General features: G+C 41.4%; 1 protein-coding gene across 7 annotated transcripts in view; it reads right to left on the minus strand.

The window, feature by feature from the left end:
• The window catches only part of TLN2 (talin 2), a 421,584-nt gene that overhangs the window by 84,727 nt on the left and 311,184 nt on the right, over positions 1 to 25,673 (minus strand). For all 7 annotated transcript variants that reach the window (XM_081293079.1, XM_081293081.1, XM_081293082.1 and 4 more), the window contains 10 exons: positions 24,714 to 24,842; positions 23,543 to 23,656; positions 21,453 to 21,566; positions 18,501 to 18,635; positions 15,449 to 15,577; positions 13,158 to 13,260; positions 6,428 to 6,636; positions 5,251 to 5,370; positions 4,097 to 4,294; positions 2,840 to 2,979 (listed from right to left, as the gene is read on the minus strand). In XM_081293079.1, coding sequence (XP_081149205.1) covers positions 2,840 to 2,979; positions 4,097 to 4,294; positions 5,251 to 5,370; positions 6,428 to 6,636; positions 13,158 to 13,260; positions 15,449 to 15,577; positions 18,501 to 18,635; positions 21,453 to 21,566; positions 23,543 to 23,656; positions 24,714 to 24,842 — 1,391 coding nt within the window. The remainder of the gene's footprint in view (positions 1 to 2,839; positions 2,980 to 4,096; positions 4,295 to 5,250; positions 5,371 to 6,427; positions 6,637 to 13,157; positions 13,261 to 15,448; positions 15,578 to 18,500; positions 18,636 to 21,452; positions 21,567 to 23,542; positions 23,657 to 24,713; positions 24,843 to 25,673) is intronic.

The raw sequence follows: 25,673 nt of genomic DNA on the forward strand, positions 1-25,673 counted from the left end.
AAAAAGAGCCAGAGCCCAACCAGCAAGAAAGGAAGAAGATCAAGTCAGAAAAGGAATTTCTATTCATTAGCCAAGGGAGGAGGATCCTTAAATATTCCTAGGCTTAGAAGCAGAATTCAAAGCCCAGGAAAAAACACATACTCTACCTTTTCTCCAGAAGCCAATGTCTTTTTTTTTTTTTTTTTCCTGAGAAGAGGAAAGACTGCAGAGACCCAGAAAGCAAGAGGTTCCAGACTGCTGATCCAGCAGTAGGACCAGGCAGAGCTGGGGACATGCATGTAAGAGACCAGCAGGGCTTGGCCATCTCAAGAACAAGGAGGGCAGTGGAACTGAGACTAAAGACAATAAAATCAGGTTCCTGCTGCTCAACTTCCTGAACACTTATGGGAGGCATGGAGGAAATGTGGGGCTCATTCTACATCTTGCTCTAACTTCACCATGGCCACATTCCTGTCATGCTCACAGTGCATACCCAGCACTGGGCTTGGCCCCAGTCAGTCCTGTGATAACCACTTGTGTCATTAACCTGTGAAAGAATAAAAGCATGAATGAATGAATCTTGTCCTAGCCGAAAGCTGTACCCCAACAAGAGCTTGCTTGACCCACTGGACCAGGCTGGAGCTTCCCACTAGGAGACCACCCAGGGAGCAGAAGCTTGCCAAAATGTGCCAAGAAATCAAGGAGAATGTGCCAGTATCTTGTTGCAACACTTGCGTCCCAGACAACTGTTTTCACATGAGCAGTCTTAAGTAGCTACCTGGCTATCAAACCCTCAGGGTAGGAACTCTCTGCCAGCAGCTGAAAATAGCTGAAAGTTAGGACAGGGGACAGAAAGTTTTAAAGTATTTTTTTAGTTGTAGTTGGACACAATACTTTTACTCTTCTTCTTCTTATTTTTTAATCTTTATGTGGTGCTTAGGATCGAACCCAGCACCTCGCACGTGCTAAGTGAGCGCTCTGCTGCTGAGCCACAGCATCAGCCCCAGGACAGAAAGTTTTTAACCTGAGGCTCTGTCCTCAGTGCCACCACCAGGGAGTCTGCAGACACCCAGAACTATATTCCAGCAACATTCTTTCAGGGTTTGTTTGCCTTCTTATCTGGACTTTAGAGGCCAATTTATATTTTTCCCTTCTTTCCACAATTTAAGAGAGCGAACAACATGTTCCAAGTTGGAAATTATAATTTGGAAATGATGCAAAAAATTGAAGATAATGAAAAACATCTGAGTTCTGATACCTGGAAATATCAGTTGCCTTATCCAAAGGCTCTTTGTAGGAGAAAAGAAGTGATCAAGAGAGGGTTTTATATCAGAAACAGCTGCTCCGCAAAATAGATATCACCCCCATCCTTGCCTCTCCCCACTGTCAAGGGAGGGCACTGGTTTATCAGAACAATCACAAAGCATGAGAAAGAGGTGGGGAGCTGTGAAGACAATTTTCCAAACCCCTAAAACTCTATTGTTTGCATTTAAAATGTATCTTCTGTGACTAAATGAAGAAACACAACAGCTTGCAAGGGAAGTGCTCTGACAGTTTGTAACAATATCTGTCTGTCTATCTATGTACGTGTATATACGTACATATACACACACATACACATACCTACAGGAACAAACAAACAAAAAGATGGAAGGAGAGACAGGACTTAACTATTAGTTCCATGAAAGCTGGAAAGAACTGAAGGATGATGTAGTTCACACTTCCATTTCACAGATGGAAAGTTTAGACAGGTTGAGCAACATGACTGAGGGAGGAGAGAACCAAAGCTTGGAATAGCATTCGGGTACCTTGAGTCAGACAATTTAAATGGTCACTGAGCTCCAAGGGTTCACACAAAGAAAACGAAACAACAACAACAAATAAACAACAACAAAAAAAACCCCCACAAAAACCAAACAAATGAAACAAAGCTGAAAAGAAAAAGCAAGGAGAACTGAAACTAATCACTAATCTGCACATTTTGAAAAGATTTCCAATGATTACATCCCCCTCATAGCCTCTCATTTAATGCCTCACCACTCTCAGCTTTTCCATATATAAAATGGTGTCAAACAATGCTAAGAAAGCATCTGTACCACCCATGGTAAAATACCCTCCCCTCCAGGTTTGGGAAGAAGAATGTGGAATTGCTAATAAAAGATCGTCCTGGGCTGTCGCTGCAGTTGCTCTGCACACTGGCATTCAATCACCAGTTATTGAACTGAAGTGGCACAGTGGTAGCCTGCGACCAGAAATTGTATTACTTACTTCCCTGGGTGAAAGCAACAGGAAAGGAGAACCCTGAAATATTCCCAGATTCAGAGTCATGTTTTATTTCAGTTCAAAAGCTATTCTACCACTACTCATCCATCCTAAACTGGAGCCTTTCCACACAAGTCAAATTCAATCTAATATCCATTCCAGGCACATAGTATGTGCTGAATAAATGTCTGGTGAATGTTTTTTGAGCATTGCTCTCCTCTTTGTTTTTAGTATTTTCTGATTTCTTTTTCAATAAGCATCTATTACTTTCATCATCTGAAAAATCTATTTAAGCTTTCATGTTTGCAAGTTAATAGTGGCCTTAAATCTAAGCCAGTCCTTATTGGAAAGGCTGTATAAGATGACAGAGGATTTCTTAGTGGGAAAAAAATCATGGAGAGGAGCCAGTTTTACAAAAACAAAAAACAAACAAACAAAAAAACACCCCAGATTCTCCCATTACTCTTTACTTTACCTCCAATGACACAAGGATACCACCAATTCTTTGCTTAGCAAAGTGGTAGGATGTTGGGCACATCTTCAAGATGCAGTGACATCATTTAAAAACATGTGAAAGCACAATTTGTCCCATTCTTACCTTGCAGCTGCAGCCAGCAGATTTTTTGCATTGGGTGCTCCTGGATCTACAGAGAGAGACTTGGCTGCTAATAGTAACTTGCTGGATGCCATAGAAATATTCTTGAGGTTCCCTATCACTTGGATCTGGTCTTCTTTCGTCTGGAAGGTCAAAAGGAATCAAAGTCATGAGGAAGTGTCCATTTCTCCTAGTAAGCATTCAGAGAGCTAGGAGCAGCATCCTGAGGCAGAGGCAAGTTATCTGCAGAGATCACATGAAGCCCAGTCTGCACATGACTAACACATTGAGATACTGACTAGTGTCTATCCTTCTTCAAACAGATGCTTAGAGCAAGATTCATGCATCAGGGAAAGAAATCCATGCTTAAGTGGGTCAGCCAGGAGCTGTGCTTTCTCACAACTGGAGGCACTATAGCAGGGGGAGGAGAGAGCCAGCGAGCAGCACCAATGCACAGACAAGGCCACGATTCCAGCATCTTGCTCAACAATGCTGGAGTTGTCCAGTAGCTTGTACATCTCGGCCTGGCACAAATGAATAGCACTGTTTTAATGTTCAGAGCTGGCTGCAACCCAGAAGATCCTGATTCGGGAAAAGACCCATTTCTCACCTGCCTTGCCATGGAAGAAACAATACTTTGTGGATAACAGAGCAAAAAATAATGGGATAGCTCTTTTACGGAGTTTGCAAGAGCTTAGAAAAAATATCCCTGCAAGTTGATACCTGACTGATCATGTTTTTGTATTCTAAACAAGCGGTTTATCTGTTCATCTGAAGGAGGTAATTTTTCTTTGAGCATGTGAAGGTGGTACTTTTTAATCATTTGACACTCAGTATTAGACTACAGTCCCTCCAAATAAGCCCACTAAACCTCAAATATGCGTGTGTGTCTGAGTGTATTGTGTGTGTGTGTGTGTGTGTATTTTGCTATAAAATTCCACATTTGAAGAGCTATCATTATCTAAGTTAAACACTGTCCCCCTCCTACTCTTTCTTCAAATGGCATAAGTGAGAGGATGGGTTCTGCTGGAGAATCGTGGGAAAAGTCATCCCTCATCACCAAGAGCTGCTCATACATAAGCTGAGACATCTTTGGGAATGCCATTCCTATGAGGTCACAGAACTTCCCAAGCAGCAAAAGGAATGTACCATGGCCTGTTTATAGGTTCCCTATGCCCATTTGCCCAGTCAGCCTCCAACATGGGGAGTTCAGAGCAGAGGCTCAGGTCAGCTCTGGACAGACAGTACTTCCACACCCACCTGTGCTTGGCCAGCCATCTCAATGCCAGCATCTAGGAATTCGTCAAAATCATCACTGAACTTTCCGGAGGCTGCTGCCAGCTCTCCACTCTGGCCCCGGGTAGCGTGGACAACTTCCCCAGCAGATTGGTTCAGATCAGCAGCTGCCTGATTCAGTTCACTCTGGGCTTCCTGGAAAGGCTTTGTGCTCGGAGGTAGCTATGAGGACAGAAGGCACACCCCATAAGTATTACCTTGCTCAGGAGGGATAAAGGCAGGCATTGTGGAGGGAAGAAAGACTTCCCAGGGAAGCATTTGAGTCATCAAGACTGAAAGGCTTTGTATGGTCTGGGTCCAGGTGAGGTTTGCCTTTCAACACAACTACACTCATTCATCTATCCCCCTTTACAGAAAAGACTCAAGGCTATACACCGCAGATGGAAAACCAGTAAGAACAGCCATCTACAAGTGCTCGTGCTCATCTAAGTGGCAGAGACGGGATTCACACCCAGGCAGCCTGACTCCAGGATCCGTTCTTGGAACCACCACCCTGTTTTGTCTCTCTCAAGATGGAAATTCTCAGTCTAGCTTTTTAGAACTAAAAGAACGAATCACTTTGTCCAAATTAATAGCCACCAATTTTGTTTTATTAGTGGTCTTTATTAATCTTTATTTATTTTTTTACAGGATACCAGTGTCATTTGAAGAACTATAACCATTAGTGAAAAGTTCCAGAGAGCTAGGCTAGACTCTATTACCACCAGCATACCTGCCTGTATACCGGCATAGGGAATAAATAAAGATAAACACAAATTCTGCAAGCAGACTCACAAAGCAAGGATGGGGATGGTCCCTAAGTGAAAGTCCTTGGACCACCTGCTCTCCCAATGAGTCTTGAACATGTGTGCACCTCCACTGCTTACTCATCTCTATCTGACATGCCCTTATAAGAAGGGAGAGGACCATATACCCACTCCTCTGTCTCTTAACAGCAATATGGTAAACTTTAAAAGCTTCATCTGGGAATTTTGCTGGACAGAAAATGAACAGAAAAGCCAACTGGCAGGAGAAATGGTACTGTCTTAAGGAAAGATTAGGTACTCAAAGATTCCACAAAAGAAGACCCACTCACACCTAGAGGGGCCAAGTCTCCCTTCCCAGTCAGAACCTCTCACCGTATCCACAAGCAACTTCTTGCTGGACTCTCCAATGCTCTTCAAGGCCACATCCACATCCTTCTGCCCAGGTAGGCAATTCACACAGTTATTCAAGGAGTGAGAGACAGCTTTGGCCACCTAAATACATGAAGGGAGACATACATCATAAGAATGGTTTCAGTACAAACATTTTTTTCACATTTCTTGGGAAATTGAGCAGTGAGAGTATGCAGAGCTGACACAGACGTGGAAATTATCCACCAGCATCTGCCTGACACTGTTAAGTTAAATCACCTCATCCACATCTGCTGTCCAAAAGCAAATTCCACCCCCTCACTAGGGTTAACATCCTGTGACAGGCACATCTTACCTGCTTCCCAAAGCCAGGCTGAATCATAGCTTCTGATTCAAACCTAGGTACCTTGTTTCAAGGGAAATGGAAATATATCCCCCTCGAGAACTCTGTTGAGGTCACTGAGGTAGAAGTAGGCCTTGAGTTCTTCTGGGTCACTGTCAGCCAGCCTTTGGTTGATTTTTGCTCAGTGACCCTCTGGTGCTATTACCCCCAAATCTCACTATACCCCAGGGCAAGACTCTAAGCACTTCCAAATCAATGGAACTGCTTGACACGCTGCCTTTACATAGTATTGAAGTGATTTCTTATTTGCACTCTTGGGTACCTCAGTTAAAAGGAAAGTTAGGGCTTCAGAGGTAGGCTCTGTCATTTCTTTTAATCCAAAATATCTCCTTCCGAGCCCCATGTCTAGAATTTTACCTGGATGTCCCTAGTTAACTGGTTTTATCATGGGGTCAGAGAATCACCCACAGGGGTGATAGGGAGTTACAGGTAGAAACTTTGAGTGGCTGGATTTTGTATATTTTCTTCACTTCCCAGGCAATGAAGCACATGTTGGCCCAAAACAAATGTGTCTAAAGTCCTAAACCTCCCAGGACATGATGCAAAGATATCCATACCCTCTATTGACTGAGAAAGGAGAAGAGCTCACATTAATATGGGGAATACTAGGCAGACTAACAAGAGTATCATGTATGGGCCAGCATCGTTATGGCACTATGGAAGGTTCTCAAAACATCAGCTGAGTCAAAGCATTCGCACCAGGAAAAATCATCCAGGAAACAGCCTGCCAACACATGTGTGGTAAGGATGACCATCATTCCCAATTCTGAGCCTTACCTGGGCTAGTCTCTGTTGACTCTCTGCATCTCCAGGTGCAATCAGGGCCTGCTTGGCTTCTTGAATGAGCATGGCAGAGCCCTCCATCACATCTCGGGCAGAATCTAGCATGGCATGGGCAGCAGCGGGGTCACTCGTAGATGCAGCCACTCCCCGAGCAGCCTGGGCCAGCGTTTTCAGAGCTTGGGCTGTCTCTCTAGCAGCCACTCCTGGGGATACAAGCCCACCAGACTTTTTATTAGATTCCATCTAAATGTCCCGCTTTTACTTTAGAATAGTTCTCTGGACCAGGGCCCCTTCTGCACCACAGCCTGGCCTAAGGGGAACTCTGGATTGACATTTGTAAAATTTGAATTGCTGTGCTTCTCAAATAAGTAAGAGATGCAGTAACAAATATAATGCAAAGACGATTTCCTTCTTCTTTTCCTTGCCCCCACTGCCTTATGCGTCCCTAGACCCAACACACCAAGGACATGAGGGCAATAGCACAGCTGGAGGTCCCTGGGTGTGTCCAGACAGTTTGAAGGAGACTGTTTTAACTCACTTTTCTTCCCAGTTGCCTATATTAGGATATAACCTACATACACATAATAAAGCAAACAAATCTATGTGAGCAGCTCTGTGAATCTGTACATATGGAAACATCCACTTACCCACCATCGCCAGTGCCATTCTCAACAATGCCCTTCACACCAGAAGTAATCACCAACTTAAAATCTATCACCTTAGACTAGTTTTACCTGTCCTTAAACTTATGTAAATAAAACCACACAGTGTGCATCATTTGGGTCTGAATTCATTTGGTGAGATTCACACATGTTGTTAGCAGTTTATTCTTGCTGGGTAATATGCCATTATTTGGACACATCAATACCTGTTTATTATTCTGCAAATGAACATTTGGGTTGTTTCTCACTTTGGGCCATTATAAATCAATCTTCAAGGAAAGTTTTTGTACATACATTCAGACACACACATGAAATTCTCTTTCTTGGACCTAAACATAGGAATTGATTTTCTATGTAACAGAACAAGTATAGATTTAACTTTAGAAGACACTACAAAACAGTTTTCCAAAATGATTTTACCGTTATACCCTCCACCAGCAATGCACTAAAGTTGGAATTGCTCTACATCCTAGCCAATAGGATTTTTGGAATTTTAGTCACTTTGGTGCAAATGTAATTGCATCTCAATGAAGTTTAAACTTTCATAACTTAATGAGTAATGAGAATCTTACTTTTTTATAAATTTAATGGCTATTTGAATATTTATTCATTTTGTAAATCATCTGGTTATCTTTCAATCCATTTTGAGACATATGATGAGATTAGTGATGATTTTCTATGAATATAAACGAGTCCTTTAAAACTATTCCAGCACTTCATGCAGAATAAACATGAGTCTAACTACATGGTACTCATCCCAAGGTACCAGGAAGAGCATGGAGGTTGGATGCTGGGGAATTTGAAAAAAAGAATCTGAGAACTGTGGAACAGCCAACTCCAGAGCTCATCTCATTGACCCATTTCACAAATGAGGCCCAGCACTGACAGTGTCTTGTCCACAAGCTTACATTTTACAGGTGGCACCAGAGTTGAAACTGCACTTCCTCAGCTTCAGGTAAGAAAATCTTAAGAGTGCTCTTTAGAAGAGAGAACCGTGAAGGCTTCTTGTTAGAACATAAAAGACATGCATAAAAACTACAGAAACCAATGTCTCTTTAAACTCTGAAATGACTATCTTCCTTCAGCAGGATCAGCTGGGTGGTCTCTAGATGCCCTTGAGCATGTCCTTTACCAGGGCTGCTTCAGCTGAGCTAGCAAGATGCCGAAGGTGGTCTTCACATTACTGAGGATGAAGCTCCACAATACAATAAATGATGTGCAAGTCCTCAGTCCCATAAAACTAGACAGCTTTGCAACAATAGACTTGTTAATCTATAAATATTTTGTATGTCACACAGCTGGAATAGAACTCTATAATCTAATCAATGCAGATTATAAAGCTGCCAATCTACTGTTTATCACATGACTTGTGAGATGGAAGGATTTAAAAATCAAGCCCAGAAGAGAAAACATGAAGGTAAATACAGCTGAGCAAAGGAGAAAAGCAAGCCAGTGGAAAGATCATCCACTTCATGTTTAAGATTTTGGCTCAGGGTTGAAAGATGTCATTGCTCAAAAGAACACCAGATGTGGTTAAGCCCTCATTGTACTCTGCCTCTGTGTTGATTTGCTGTGTGGTCTACACTGCTGCCTTTTCCCATGGGTCTCAGTTTCCCACAGCTTTTAGGAGAGGCTAAGATCTTAGTACTGGCCTTTGAAAATTCTAGGCTGTGATTTCTGGACAAAAAAGACCTGTCTTCCAATTTTGTATTTGGATTCTTGAATCCATTTCTATTTGAGTTGTATAGGAATTTAGAAGAATAAAACATTTGCCATATACATGTTTATGCAAAAGCCATTTTGTGGAAAATCTTTGAGACTCAATTTTTAAAAGGCAGAAACTGGAAAAGCTCAAGTTCAAAAATCTGTCCATCTCACTTATTTTCTGCTGAGGACTCAATGTGAAATCTCATACTTTTTTGAGGAATCAAATTTTCCAACTTCGCCATCAGAAAGATGAATTAAGGCCACAAGGACCAGAGAGCCCAGTGAACACCCACGGCTGTACAGAACTACGTTGATAGCCACATTCTTAATGGTAAGCACTTCAGAGTCACATGTCCAAGCAAGCAACATGAAGCTGTTCTCAGTCAAGTGAATCACAACACAAGACCTACAAGTGGGTAATTCTAAAGCAGATTTCCATTTGAAAAACCAAAATCCCTTGGAAACACAGATAAGTTTTATGGTATTATTGCCACCAGGATCTTAAATTATTCTCAATAGCAAAGTCTTAAGACATAACAAATATTACCAAATATAGCAGTATTCTTCGAAAAGATTGTTATTCTTTATCAGAATTCATGTGGCTTGTGTGTCAAGCAGCATTAGACCACAGAGAAGGCTCACAAAGTAAAAACCAGGTATGATATAAATCTCAAATCTGTTCCAAAGTATGTGCACCAGGTCCTATGTAACTGCATTCAGCCATGTAGAAATATCTTTTGAATATTTTACTGGCCAAAGAAAAACATGCTTGCTTTCAAATGTAGCCACATGGCAGTGAACATGTGTCATCTGAATATTTCACATCCATCAGTTGGGGACAAGGGAATTAAGACCCATTGAGACCTCCTTCATATTTGCTGTCTCTCTCTTTGCTTCTCACCCATTCTTCACCTTTGTAGAAACTGCCTTCAAAAGAGCTGTAACCTCCTTTCTCCTAAAGCAGCTAACAGATGCTTCTAAGTCCTCCTTTCCCATCACCTTTGGGCAGCAGCTACATCTCTGGCTCTAGAGACATCTCTCTCCCAGTTTCCTTGCCCTACCCATTGGGGCTATTCCCATTTCTTTCAAATATTTCTATTGCTCAGCTTTCTCTTTAACTGTAGCCTCCTCCAATCACGGACTGGAGTCTCTAAAACTGTGAGCCAAAATACACCTTTTCTCTATATATGTTAATTACTTTAGGTATCTCCTTATAGTGATGGAATTTTGGCCAATACCACTGCAAAACACTACCACACTGTACCTGGATGAATGCAGCAGCCTGCCTGCTCGTCCCCCTGCCTCCATCTGTTTCTCTCTAATCTACTCCACACACAGAAGGAAGGGCAACCTATACAAAACGCAATCTGACCCTCACCCACAGCTAAAAATCCTTCAGTATTTTCACATGTTCTCTGTTGAAACTCCAAACTATTCACATTGGCTTATGATGCCCTTTAGGAGCCAACCCTGGTCTAACTTTCCAGGCGTATCTTCTTATTCCTCACCTTCCGTCTGGCCTTTTTTGTTTAGCTTTCTCAGTTCCTTCACCCAACATTCATCTCTGCCTTTGAGACGTGCATGTAGCATCCACTTCCATGCTTGCCAAAACCAAATGGTGCTAATTCTAGGCTGTTTTTCAGACACTAAGGAGGCAGCCTGCCATCCTGGATGTTGTATCAGATGATGCAACTTATAAAACAATCTTCTCTCCACTAAAAATGCATTTCATCATCTACACAAAAGCTGCCAAGATTTTGGGAATATGTTTTTCAAACTTAAATCTCCCATATACCTTACATTTGTACCAATTTATGCATACATTTTCCTCCCAGAATACTAAAAAGTCCTAAATAATCTTCAAACCCTGGTAGGTGTCAATTCTGCTCTGAAAATTTCCCTCACCCTTCCATTAAGAGAGAATCACTTCATTGCAGGTACTATATTATATCATAACTTCTTTTTTGTTCCTATTGTGTTTCTAGGACTTTGTAGTAGCAGAATAACTCCACAAATAACACTTCCTACAAGAACTATCTGGGAACACTGAAAAACATGAAACATCTGTTTGAAGTCCCTGGAACAATACCAGGGAGTTGAGATAAAGAGGGCCAAGATCTCGAAAGGAAGCAAAAGCACAGAGAGGGGACTGCAATGTTCAGGGTTACTTCTCAAGATATGAATCTAGAATTTATATGGAAACACTAATTTGAGGGAGCCCAACAAAGTTGGAGGACTTAACATTACCAGATGTGAAGACTTACAGTACGACTACAGTAATTCAGAAAGTGTGAATGAAAAATGGGCAGTTAAATGAGTGCAAAGAAATAGCAACACAAGCTGACCCACACACCTGTGGTCATTTATAACACAGTGGCAGTAAAGACCACTGTGGGCAGGGTTCTTTTCAATCAGTGGTGCTGGTTCAAATGAATATCTATGTGGAAAACAATTACACTGGAATCCTATTGCACACAAACAAAACTCAATTCCAGACACATCATAGTTCTAAATATGACAGGAAAACAGAAGAGAAATTCTAGAATATGACAGAGGAAAATATTTTTATGTTTCTGCACAAACAACAACATAAAATGCCAACTTTAAAAAAATTGAGGTTAAGTGAATCAGATGGAAGGAATGGGCATAAACGAAAGTTTTAAATCAGACACAAAAAAGTACTAACCATAAAGGAAAAGAACTGTAATTGGACTATATTAGAAGAATTTTTGGTCATCAAAAAACACATGTAAGAGAGTAAAAACAAGCTACAAATATGACAAGTGCCTATAAGTGACACAGAAGTCCCATAAGTAAGGAAAATAACCCATGTTTTAAAAATGGGCAAAAGATTTCATATATATTTCATAAAAAGTTCAGCAAACAGATGAAAAGATCTTCAGTCATATTATTCACAAGAGAAAGCAAATTAAAATTATAATGTGATTCTATACTCATTAGAGTGGCTAAAACTAAAAGACTGACAATACAAAGTGGTGACAAGGATGGAGAACAATTGGAGTTTTCACCTACTGCTGAAAGGAATGTAGTGGATATATGGAGAGCCTCTGATCCAGCAGGGTCACTTCCAGGGATAACCTAGAAAATGCTCAGTTATGCTCACCAAACACCCTAGAATTATTTATGGCAGTGTTTCAGGAAAGAAACACCCCGAATACCCATGAATAGCATAAAGCATATAGGAATATTTATACAATGAAATCTTACAGAAAGCAATAAAAATGAAAGGTACTACAGGCACCATAGACGAGTCTCACAAATACGATGCTGAGCAAAAGGAGCTAGATACAAAGGAACACATGTTGTATGATTCTGTTTATTCATAGTTCAAACAGCAAAATTTAATCTATGCTATTAGAGGTCATGGGCCTTTGCCTCTGGGGAAGGAGAGGGGACACAGTGAGTGCTATCAGGGACAGGATGCAACCAAGATGCTGAAAACATTCCTCTCCTTGATCTTGGTGGTGACTTCTTGGGTACACTCTATTTGTAGTAACTCATATCACAGAGATAACTGCTTAGGACTTATGCTGTCAAATGCATGCATTATACTTCAGTAATAAAATAGATATTTTTTAAAAAGTCAAGCAGTTCTATTGTAAAATGAAAGCAATAATCTGTAACCTAGTTCTCCCCACCTGATTCCCACTGAGTTACTCAGTTTTATTTCAGTATTTCCTATTTTTAAAACAAGATGCTTATATTCAAACTTTTTTAAATTTCAGAGTTGTATAAATTGCCTACTATGTTAACATTTCCTTTCCATTTTTCTTATTGTTACACTATCTATTGCTTATACAGACTCCCATTTAAGAAATCTGCTGCCTTTCAGAGTTACCTAGCATAGCCAATACTCAGCTCCTCTGCCCCACCCCAGTTTTGCAGCACAAATCTGCTCACTTCCTTTTGGCTCCTTCCCTTGGAGATCCTGAATTCGTGTTCATTCTGGTTTGTCAGTTAGCACTCATCAGTCTTGCATCTTCCAAAATTTCACTTGCTTCTTATTTTTAGTTATCTCTTATTTCTCTATTTTTTTTTAATTCTTCTACATTAGTGGAATTTCTGGAGTCAGAGATAGACCTAGAAGCCTATAATCACGATTTGCCTGTAGTCTAGTAGGGGTGACCCACAGACAGTTTGGGAGTCATTTTATTAGTCTTTGAATGCTTAGTAACAAGTCTACTAGCAAGTATATGGATGGTAATTAAAAAATATTCTGTGAACTGCTGGAAAAAACAACATGTTTACTGCCAAATCTGGGAACTCCCTTTCTAGACGCCCCCCAGGTGGTCTGCACGCAGCCACCTGGCATCATGAAGGGCCCAGAGCCTCACCTGTGTAGTGCTCGTTGCCTTGAGCTGCGCAGGTGAGGAGCTGGGCCATGGAGGAGCCCACTGCTTTCGAGGTGCTTCCCAGGTCCTGAGCACATTTTTCCAGCTATAAGAAAATCCGAGGAGGAGAGGACTTAGAGGAAAAAACATCTACTGAAGTCTCAGTATAATTTCAGCAAGAATGCAAATCAATCCTAGAGCTTGGGCTCTTCCCACCCAGGACGCCTTGGTCCTATAGCAGCAGGAGGAACAGGGGTAAGAGCCCGGCTTTAGAACAAACTGGGATATACACCCCTGCTCCCTATTACTAGCTGTGTGAGACTGGGTAAGATACTGAATGTCTCCAAGCCCCAGGAGCTTTTTTATGACCTTTTTTCTGAGGTCATAATATACCTAGCTGAGAAGGTCTTCAGAGAATGAACATAGGTTCTCAAATGGCAGCTATTAGCACTACGACTTTAGAAGCTAACTTAAAAAGTCTGCAACAAATCCTTAGGCATTAATTATGCCTTGGCAGGAAGTGGGCAGACATCCAGCTGCACCACCTTCCTGGCATGTGGGACCATTAACATTGTTCAATTTGATCATTATACTTTAAGGAGTTCCAAGTGAAAGGAAATGCAAGAGAAATGGAGATTCGAAGTGGTAAATGAAATTAGAAAAATGGGCAGAGTGTTTGCTTCCCACGAACAGCATGTCATCTTGCTTTGTAAGCTGAATAAAAAAATTCAGAGGACCAAGTTTGTAAAGGCCTAGGGTATGGATAATTATTTGCTTAGTAACTGAGGACAATGTTTTGGAAGAGAATGTCTAGGTGCACTGTGAAAATTCAAAAAGGCATAAGAGAATACATATAGATTTAACTGGGTAACATCTTTCCTGAGAGAGACTGTGCCTTCAAATACAAATAGAGCCTGACCCATTGCAGCCAAAATATAACAGTGCACACATACTGTAGGTCACTTTCTTTAAAAAGTGCACAGTGTTTCTCACATTCTACTTGACCCTGTGCTTTATGTAAAGGTGGAAAACATGTCATGTCAGCCCCTCGTGGGCTCTGTATCTATCATTAGCTGGGCGACTTGTTAAGTGACTTAACCTCTCTAAACCTGTGTTTCTTCATCTTTTCAATTAGGGGTCATTTGATTTAACAAGTGTTTTCTGATGGGTCAGACATTGTTCTGTGGCTCATTAGGGGCTCCCAAAATCCCTTTACATTCAAAAAGACTTCAGTTCATTCAAAGAGCAATAGTAGTTAAGAGCAGCGGGCTCTTAGGGCTGGGATTTGGTTGAGTGGTAGAGTGTAGTCTAGCATTCATGGGGCCCTGGGTTCAATTCTCAGCACTACAAACAACAACAAATAAACAAAAACGTCATCGGCAAAGGTTTCAGAGTCCTGCAAATCTGGATTCAAACCTTGATTGTGTCATTAATTGGCAGATCACTCTGGACAGAACAGTGACAATCTTTGTGACTATTTTCTCAGGTGGTAATGGGTTTAAGGAACATTTATTGGGTTATTATCACAATAAATGAGTTTTTTTTGTGTGTGTAGAGTGTTTAACAGGTGCTTAATAAATGGTGGCATTTTATTAGCAATGTTCAGAAAAATATGGGAAAGTAGTCAGGATTGGTAAAATGAGAACTAGTAATTTTTAGCCAAGAAAACTCTGAACGTAAAGATCAGGAGGTATCGTAACATGATCCAATTAGCTATGTGGTGCCATCATTCCATTGGTGGCTTTCCTGTTTTAAAGTGCTTTGCAGTGGTCCAGCTCAGTGCCTTGCACTTTTTTTTTCCTTTTTTAAGTGACTGGTGATCATCTTTCCTGTGTTTACCATTATAATCCATCGCCACCTATTTAATGGATACCCAAGACTCAGAGGAGATGCTGTCCACTGCTAGTTGATAACACAGCTGGGTCCAGAAGCCAGTACTCCCAGTTCCAGATGTAGTCTCCTGGGCTGCATGGGACATTCTTTTCAGTAAAAGGCCACAGGATTAGACCACTGGGCTGAAACACTAGCATTTATCTCATTTATCAAAAAGAGGGGTAAATATTAATAGATGCCTGCTTATCCTCAGCCAAACCTAGGAAAGCACACACACACACCCATCAAGAGAATCTCATACAGGGTGATTTCTATCTTAATGCTGTTCTAAAGAAATGTGGCTAATCTAGGGCACTGCATTCAAAAATGCTTGAAATTCTGGGACACTAAAGTCAACTTTTAAAAAATGCCTCAACATGCCAAAGGCAGAGCCCACATTCCAGTTAGCTCGAATGGCTCACCGTTTCTCCTGGAAGTGGCTTCAACTGACTCTCCACGGCCGCCATCTTGGCATCCTGAAGCTCATTCTTAAGAGTTTGCACTGTGTTCAGAGCTGAATCAATTTCCATAGGACCACAGGCTTCATGGGCCTGTCAACAGAGGAAGGAATATGTATACATGATCTGATGCTGTAGTCCTCTGCAACACATGAAATGCTTTCCTGAAAATACCCAATGATTCTCTGAATCTAGCAGTCAGAGGTAAGGGTAGCAAATAATTCTTCAGAGAACAAAATCCTCCTCAGTTAACACTTTATTGTCCCTAAATAATCAATTATGTATGTCTCGTAACTGGATATACTTAAAGTTTCCTTGAAGCTATTTTATCCTCAGAGTTATAGAGGCCTTTATTTACAGTGCCTGAATTGTAGTGATAGGGTACTGTGCACAGTGTGTGTGAATGAATGAATGAGCAACCAAGCCACGATTCTGTATGAAACTCATTCTCTTTACAAATTTCTATATTTTAAATCATTATCTTCCATACTAAAGATTATAGAAGTTTTTTCCCTTGGCTGTTTAAGAAAATTATTTTATTCTCTTAATCGTTTAGGACATTGGCTGCCAAATGTTGCAACTGCATGCCCCAACACACAGGTCATTATATATATACATGGTCATTGATCAGATCACAAAATACTGGTAAATCATAATTTCTCTCTTTTTTTAGATAATAACAACAGTAATAGGAAATATTGATTAATTGATTTCTATGTGCAAATACTGTAAGGTGAGGAAACTGAGGAACAGAGAAGTTAACAAATTTGTTGGGGTCACAAAATTAAGTTGATGACAGGGTCAGAATTTGAGTTCAGGCAGTCTGATTCCAGACCCTGCACTCTTGAACCTTATATTACATTATATCTATTTGTCTGTCTATCTCCGTGTCTTTCTGTACCCCGTGTCCCAGAGGACAATTTTATTCAAGGTCCCCCTTTGTAACTTGCGGCTCCTGAGCAGCTATTGAATGTTGGTGTATGTCTAAGACCCACTGAGGAAACATATTAAAATGCAGATGTGCAGGCTCTTCGGCCCAAGATTCTGGCTTGGTTGCTCAGAGGCAGCCTACATTCTAAGAAGCACCCCCAGGTGATTCAATGTGGATTATCTAGAACCTTTCTGACAACACGGCTCAAAAAACTTTGTGTGTGTGTGTGTGTGTGTGTGTGTGTGTGTGTTGGTTGTATCCTAAAGCTCTGGACATTTTTCTTTTTCAATGCAGTGTGCTGCTCATATTAAGCATTCAAGTCAGCTTTGACCTTCTTCCCTTACCAATTTATGAGGCTGCTTTTTTCTATAAAGGGATTGCTCCAATGAGGAAAAGTGAAATCATGTTTTAACTTCATGCTGAATACCACATCGGAGCATTAAAGAGATCCTTTGCTAACTAATAAGTTTTAGAGACTGAAATTTATTTAGTCCCAAATTCTGTTCTATTGAGTCCCTTGTTGAGACATGAATGCTTCCATGTAGGGTGAGAAAACCTTTTAGGGTAAAAAGGAGCAAAGCTGACACCCCTTACCGCCCCACCCCCTGCCACCAAAGATTTTCTGCCTTAATAATTTGTTATTAAGTTCATAAGGTGATAACTAGAAGATATGACCATTTCTCACCACAGTTTGCCTCTGAAATGTCCCCCCCAAAGACCCATGCGTTTAAAGTGTGGTTACCATCCCATGAAGCTTTAGGAGGTGGTCATGGTTTGGATATAAGGTGTCCCCCAAAAGCTCCTGTGTCAATGCAGGAGTACTCAGAGGTGAAACAACTGGCTTATGTGAGCTGTCACCTCAGCAGTCCATCCTCATTTGAACAGACTGGGCCGTAACTGTAGGCAGATGGCTAGGGGCATGCCCTGGAACTTCCCTGTGGTCCCTTCCCCTCTCTCTGTGCTTCTTGGCCACCATGTCTAGAGGTGTGCTCCTCCACCATGATGTTCTGTCTCACATGGGGCCACAGCAATGGAGTCATTCCACCATGGACTCAATCTCTGAAACCATGGGTCAGAATAAACTTTTTCTTTTCAGGTTGTCCTTGTCAGGTATTTTGTCCACAGCGAAACAAAGCTAATACAGAGGTGGTGGAACTTTTAGGAAGAGCGGCTTAGTGGAAGGAAGTTAGATAATGGGGTACATGCCTCTTAAGAGGATGTTGGGGTCTCAGTTCCTTCCTAGACACCCTGAGGCAAACAGTCCTCCTCTCCTATACACTCTTGCCATAACCTATGGTGCTGCCACAGGCCTGAAGTGACAGGGTTAAGTAATTATGGACTGAAATGTCTGAAATTGAAACTGTGAGTCAAATAAGCCTTTCCCCTTTTTAAGTTGATTCTTTCAGGTATTTTGTCACAGTAGCAGAAAGATGACTAGGTACACTTATTTTGGCCCACAATACATCTGGCACCAAGACATTGATGACTACCAGTTTCCTGCAAGACTGAAAAACAGAGGAGGAGGAGGAAGCATGAGATTTTTTTTTTTTTTTTAAAGAGAGAGGGAGGGAGGGAGGGGGGGGGAGAGAGAGAGAGAGAGAGAGAGAGAGAGAGAGAGAGAGAGAGAGAGAGAGAGAGAGAGAATTTTAATATTTTATTTTTTAGTTATCGGCGGACACAACATCTTTGTATGTGGTGCTGAGGATCGAACCCGGGTCGCACGCATGCCAGGCGAGTGCGCTACCGCTGAGCCACATCTCCAGCCCGAAGCATGAGATTTAAAATGGTTCAACAAAAGTCATCTTTAACTGGAAGGTGATAAATAACTCTGGGAGACAGTTTAAATGTAGAGTATAAGCCAACCCATAGGGTATCTTTAATGCTCTTGCAAATGGAATGGAGAGCTCTCCCAAGCAAGATGTTATAAAACTTCTCTTAGAAAAGGTGCAACAATTTAAGTGCCAGATCATACATACTAAGGGCTAGCTGTGCTCAGGCCATGGGCAGCACCTTGACCCTCCAGCAGTAAGGAACAAAAAACCCCACTCTTGGCGAGCTGACTGCCGTGCTGAGAGCCCCACTTGCCTTCTGCGAGGCGGTGCGCAGCTCGGCCAAGCTGGTTGCCAGGTTCTTGGCACACTGGCTCAGCTGCATGGCTGCGGCCTGGTCACTCACAGTGGGCACCGCAGCCTTGGCAGAGGACACCATCTTGCTTCCAGGCTGTGGACAGATGAGAAGAAAGTAAGACAGCATCTGGGCAACAAGAGGCATAGACACACTGACAGAGCCTCCTCCATGATAGCCAGACATACTTCACCCTTGTGTGCAACCAGAGATAGGAAAAATTGTGCTCGATGTGGATGTGTATAATATGAATTGTAATGCATTCTGCTGTCATATGTAACAAATTAGAATAAAAATTTAAAAAAACATTAATCACCAGCTACTTCCCTGCCCCACCCTACAAATTGCCACACCTAATCAGATACTCCAGGGCAGAACAATCTAGGAATGTTAACAACAACAAAAATGTATGTGTTGTGAGGGATTAGGGGAGGCAAAATCAGGATAGTTGCTTGAATTTTCATTTAAAACTGATTTCAAAGAGTTCCTTATCCAACAGTTTTCTTGGAATAGCTCTTTATTCTGAGTTTCAAATATACCCAATAGATTATTTAGAAAATGAAGTAAGATGAAGCAAATAAAATAACCTCACATTTCATAAAACAAAATAATTTTACCATGCATGGAAATCTGTGTGCATGCACATGTTTTAAAAAATAAGATCATGCTATTTATAATCTCCATTAAGATTTTAATCTTTTCATTAGCTATATAGTATTCCACTGCACACATCTGTTAATATTTCTCAATTCTTGCTCTTGGGCATGTTCTATTTTTTCCAATCTAATAAATAATGGCATAATAAATGTCTTTCTAGCTAAATCTTTGCATACATTTACAACCTTCAATGTATAAATTTTTAAAGCTGAATTTCTGAATCAAAGAGTGTGTATACCTTTAAGGCTTTTAATGCTTCTCTTTAGAAAAGTTGTAACAATCTAAGTGCCATCTTATAACTATGAAGGACAAAAGCTTATCTTTTTAAGATTCCTTAACTCTTTGACTTAAATTCTTTATTTAATGAGAATTTATAAGAAAAAACAGAATGAGTCTACTGGGGTTGTGGCTCACTGGTAGAACACTCCCCTAACATGGGAGAGGCATTGGGTTCAACCCTCAGCACCACATTAAAAAAAATATATAAATAAAAGTATTGTGTCCATCTACAACTAAAATATATATTTTTAAAAAAGCATGAACAATTCACATAAAACAAATAACTGAAGCATATGAAAAAATGTTTAACAATGTAAAAACCAAAGGCAAAACCAAAAAGAATTTTGTAGAAAAAACTGGAAAAACATATTTCTCAAGTGCTTAACTCTCCTTCTTCTAAAAGATGTATTAAAAAGTATGGTCCATATTTCTTTTTTAAAATATTTTTTTAGTTATACATGGGCACAATATCTTTATTTGGTTTATTTATTTTTATGTGGTGCTGAGGATTGAACCCAGGGTTTCACATGTGAGAGGCGAGTGCTCTACCGCTGAGCCACAACCCCAGCCCCTGTCAATTCTATTTCTATTCATTTTAACCTTGCCTTTTTCTCATAAAGATCTAAGTGTCTATGAGAGGAATGTTAAAAGAACAAAAGAAAAGAAAAAAAAACAGGGCAGAGAGAGAATGGAACCAGGAACACATCTACACTATTCCGTCACACACCCTACAGTCCTGTCAGTAGCAAGGTGTGGACAGCACACACAGCTGGCTCCAGGATCTCTAGTAAAAAGACAAATATTGATGCAAGTATAAGTCTCAATGTTCCAAAAAATTAAATAAGCTGCTTGCAAACCTGTTTCTAGGAATTTACCCTCACGAAAGCAATTCAAGAAGGAAACATAAATTTGAGCACAGAAATAGGTTGTTTATGAAGGCAAAAAAGTTAACAATCTATATGTCCAACAATGGGAGAAGAGTTAAACACAGAATATGCATATGACAGAAGATTGTTCAAAATAAAAAAAAATGCTCATGTGTTACAGGAAAAACACAAAGAGTGTATATGCAATGAATTGCAATTTAAAATACATTTTCATATACATATATGTATACGTACACACACACACACACACTCTGCATCTGTGCAGTTAAACATGAAGAAATAAAAACATTTATGTTCCATCTCTGCTTGTTGGGGTTACAGCACTTGGAAAAATCACCTACTGGGTGGATTACACTGGTCCTACAACTGTGTGTTGAACTAGAAAGGGATGAGATGTTGAACTGCCTCGGTGGAATTATCATGAGAGGGTGGCAAGTGACCCAAGTGGCTTGTTTTCTGGATGTGCTACCCACTCCAAGAGGAGGCCAGTCCCAGGTCCTTGGGCTCATATAGCACACATCAGCTGTTTGAGATATAATTAAAGAAAAAGTGCTGATAAAGTAGAGAGAGATGAACATAAGCAGCATGTAACACGGAGATTCCCCATGACTGAATATTCTCACTTCATTCAATTTTCCTTAAAATGGATCTATCCCTTACCCCACAAGGATGCTAATCCTGACCAACTCTCAAAATGACCTGAGGATCAGTCAATCCCATCTTTGGAGAAGCTTATGCTCACCATTGTGTTTTCCTGGTCTGGAAATGTCAGCACTAGGCATTCTAAAAATCTAAAGCAATACCCGGTTCTGGGCTGTTCATACAACTTGTAACCTGATATGTTTTGTTTTTCTCTTTAAGGAGAAATAAATAAGATATCCCCAGGAAAAGTGAATCATGGACTACCTCCCCAGGCAATTTCCCTGTATGTTAGCATTTTGCTTTGCTAAGCAAAACTACCTCTACTGAGATTGGTCAGGTCTAGACATAGCTAAGGCTGTGGGATCCACTTATTTCTCTTCTTAAGGACAAAGGTCAGATTCTCCCCATTTGGATGCTCTGAGTGAAACTAAGGTGATCCCAAGGTTACCTGGAGGAAGTTCTGGCTGGAGATGATGAGAGCCAGCTGGGCACTAAGGTCTTCTGCTTGAGCCTGGCTCCCTCTCACCCCCTGGACCAGCTGAGGGATGTGATCAGCCACTGCCTACAGGAAGCAAGGAGATAGACACTGAGCACAGGTGGCATGGTGGAACTATCAAGAGAGGGTGAAAAGTGACCCAGGTGGCTTGTTTTCTGGATGTGATACCCACTCCAAAGGGAGGCCAGTCCCAGGCCTTGGGTTCATATAGCACATTAGCTAGCTGAATCTTCACCAACACTGAGTCGCATTTCCTGGGTTCTCTTTTCCCCACACATTCTACCCTGTGGTTCCTAAATGTCTTGATATGTTTGGCAGAAGATGATTCTCCATAATGAAGCATTAAAAGAATTTCCCTAGTTACAACACACACTGCCCTGGTCATTAGGATTGCAGAATTAGAATTCAAAAAATGACATGACTCACAGGTGACTAAACTGAAGTCTCATGGTCCCATCAGAGAAGAAAGTGCAAGAATTTCTCAGCTACCAGCACCTTTAAGTGCTCTGGCCTCTTATTTTGTAGGCATGCATTCTGTACTCCAGAGTTCATGTGGCCATAGCTCCTCTTTCTAAGTTCTAACGAGTTATTTCTCAATGTGGAAAGCTCAAAGCCCAGAGCAAAGGAGAGAAGAGCAGCAATGGGAAAGGCAGGACTGCCAAATGGTAACCTTCTCCAGGGCCTTAGGAAATAAGCCCTCCATTCTCTCTGTGCCTGTGTCCCCTCTGAAGAGCCAGGCATCAGAGGTCTCAGCACCACAGACGATCATTGCTGGTAAAGGTGTCCAGAGCATCCTGGCCTGCTGACACATCTTTTCCAAAAACCTGCTTCAGCAAGGGTTAAAAAAATATTTCCATGGAAAGTTTTCCAGGCCCTTTCCAGGGCTAGTAATTCCAGTAATTTGGTCCATTTTCCCTTCTCCACCTGAACCTGACAAATAACGCTCCTCTCATTTCCTGGTAGGACACTCAGAGACCAAGCATCTTCAGGCTCTTTACAAAAGAGACAGAGAAGGCACATCCTGTGGCATGTCCCTGGATGCGAGCAGCACCTGCTCCCTGAGGACAAGCCATTTTCCCATCCCTGCGGGCTACTGAATGGAGCCCAGAGCAGGAAACAACCCCCTCCCAACAGTGGCCTTACTCTCAACAAACCCCTCTGCTTCCACATAGTTCAAAGCACAGTAAGCCCAGGATTCTAGCACATTGCTCATGTTCTTTCTTCTAGGACACATCTGATCCCCAACAGGGGGCTGAGAACAGAAATCAGGAACAGAAGGCTCTCTACAGTAGAAACAGTGTCACCTCTCAATCATTATTTTACAGAGGAGATTTAAGGAAGGAGAGAGAGGGAAGTTAGCTCTGATAATCTCAGCACACAGCCCTTGCTGTTCACACCTTCAGGAGACTCCAGCCAGACATCTTGCTGGCTTGTGGGCAGTGACTCTACCAGTGGATTTTGTGCCTGGAACCACTCAGAGATGTCCTGGGAGAGTCAGCTCCCTGGGCCCGAAGAGAAGGGAACGAAGTTGTTTGTAGTAGGCTGGTCTCAACATAGCATCAAGGCCCGAATATTGGAAGAAAAGAGACAAATGGGTGACAAAACAAAGCACAAAAGCACAATGCCACGGAGCTCAGACAGGATGAAATAATCCCTCAAGGTGGAATTAGTAGAAAGCAGGAAATCAACCCGGCTACAATGAGTAAAGGCTGAAGGTGAAGGCCTGCCAAGAGAGAGGCACTCCGGAAACCCAGCACCTCATTACTATTTCAGAGCTCTAAAATGGTCTCCTCATTGATTTTCTTTGATTCAGTCTCTCAAAAAGAAAAGAAAGCAGACAAAAGAAATGCAATACTGAGGGTGGGGGAGAACATTTATATTCTCCCTCCAAACATAGCCCATCCACTTAATGGACAGAAACCAGACTGGGGTACACCTGGAACATGGAGCTGAACCAACTGGATCAGGGGCCTGTACCTTTCCCAGTCACCAGGAGGCTTGTCATTCTAACGCCATCAGGGCCACCTATGGTGGAATCTCACCTTACAGCTCTGGACCAGCTGCTGCTGGGCTGCAGGGTTCTTGTTGGATGCAGCTGCGTTCTGAGAGGCTGCAATGGTCTGTGTGGCTGCAGCTGCAGCCTGCTTAGCAGCAACCTGTAGAGCAGAGTGGAGCAGGTCAGGCTGGGTTTGCAATTGCAGAGTCAACCGTGCACATCCTGCCACTTTCAAGCCATGGAGCTCCAAGAACAGTCTGCCTTTGCAAAGCCACTGATGATCCCAACCTCATCCTGTCCCACTATCTTCCCTGGGTTTGTACTCCCTGCATCAAGACAGCCTTACCTGAAAGCTCAAGTTATGATGTTTGTCTTTCCCAAAAAGACAAGGACAATCCCAAGACCGTGATGGCACTGATAAGCAGAAGTATCAAACTCAAGCTCCCTAGGGAAAAAAGATCTTCCCCCAGGCTACTGTGTATGTAGAGCAAGGCAGTGGTCCAGGACTTTCCTTTCAGAGCACCTGGAGGCCTCAACTCAGAAACCTGTGCCACCAGGGTAGTTAAATGAGTTTACTGTCTCCTCTTCTTCCAAGCACAAGTCTAATTTTCTTCCTTCTGATCATATATGGAGGGATTCCCTATGCGACATGATCTCAGCTTCTACTCCCACCCCATTTTCGTAAGGGTCTCCTTGTAAATTCCTGAGAGAAATGATGTTTTTGCTACATAGTTTTTGCCAATAACTATTTCAACTCTTGTCAGAATATACTAAAAAAAAAAAAAAAGACAAAAATATTTCATCTTACTCTCACACCTGTCCACCCAAAAATACTCTCCATCTGGTCTTTCAAAGTCCATATTTTCTATGGGAAGCCATGCAAAAAGTCATTGCCTACCCAAAATATCAACATTTTCAATGAATGTGTACATCCTTTAATGCTGGGGGTGGGGAGAGGAATCACACTTTGGTCTGGAAAAAAAAAGTCTGCATTCTATTTCTGAGAGTTAGAAAGGATTTTAACTTTTGGAAGCCATGAACTACAACAATTGTTCAAATTGTGTCAATACCTTTAAAATAACTACACTATCTGATAAGGTTGTTAACCTTGATTTAGCTTTCTCATATGGCTCTTGCTTTTTGTTGATTCAACTATTTTTTCAAATAAATCTTTACAATCTAAAATGGCATCCTTGAAAGCCAGTGTTTTTCCTAACCTCCAGCCGGTTGACAATTTTTTTCTTAATAGCATTCTGGGCAGCGGCGTTGGTTGCTACCCGGAGACCTTCGGCAGCTTCTCTCAACCTTTGCTGCTGGTCTTCATTCTCTGGGTTAGCTGCAGCTCCCTGTAAATGTGAAAATAAAGATTTCAAGTGGTCCAGGGGGCAGCAGGACACAGTCACTGAACACATGCTTCCAATTTTCCTTTTTTCTAGTAATAGAAAATATGTGGAAGGAAAAGCCAAATGCTGCAAGCATCTTTATGATTAGGATGTCTCCCCTTACAACCCCAAATATTCACCAGGGGGATGTTTCAAATCTGCATAGCTAAACAGTATCCAATGGTAATAATTAAACTCTGGAGATTACAGGTATTGGTCATCCATACAAATTACCTTGTGATCTGAAAACCATGGTTTAAAAGACATTAAGATATCACATGTTATTCTGTTAAAACATATTTATTCATCAGCTAAATATTAATTTAAATAAAAACGAATACATTTTGCTCCAGTCTGGAGTTTATATATAAGGTAAAGGGCACAGAAATTTTCTTTTAGAAGGATAGAGAGTTGTGCCAGCATCACTTACTTTTCTTAAATCTCTTTTTACTGAGTTGAAATACTTTGTGTCAAATACTATTGTGTCAAAAGTTGCTCTCATGGAAAGAGAATGGAGCAGTAATTACCATAGGCTGGGAAAGGTGTAAAGAGCAGGTGGATGGACAGAGGGTGGGTTACAGGTGCAGGTATGCAATTGGACAGGAGGAAAACCATCTAATGCTCTAAGATAGCACAGTAGGACAGCTGTGGTTGATGACCATTAATTCTATATTTTAAAATAGCTGGCAGAAAAGATTTTTTAACATTTCCGGCACAAAGAAATGATAGAGGTTTGAGATGATAGAGGTTTGAGGTGATAGATATGCCAGTTATGCTGATCTGGTCATTCTAACA

Source organism: Spermophilus citellus (genome assembly GCF_964194105.1).
Source record: "Spermophilus citellus genome assembly, chromosome: 4".
Classification (NCBI taxonomy): Eukaryota; Metazoa; Chordata; class Mammalia; order Rodentia; family Sciuridae; genus Spermophilus; species Spermophilus citellus.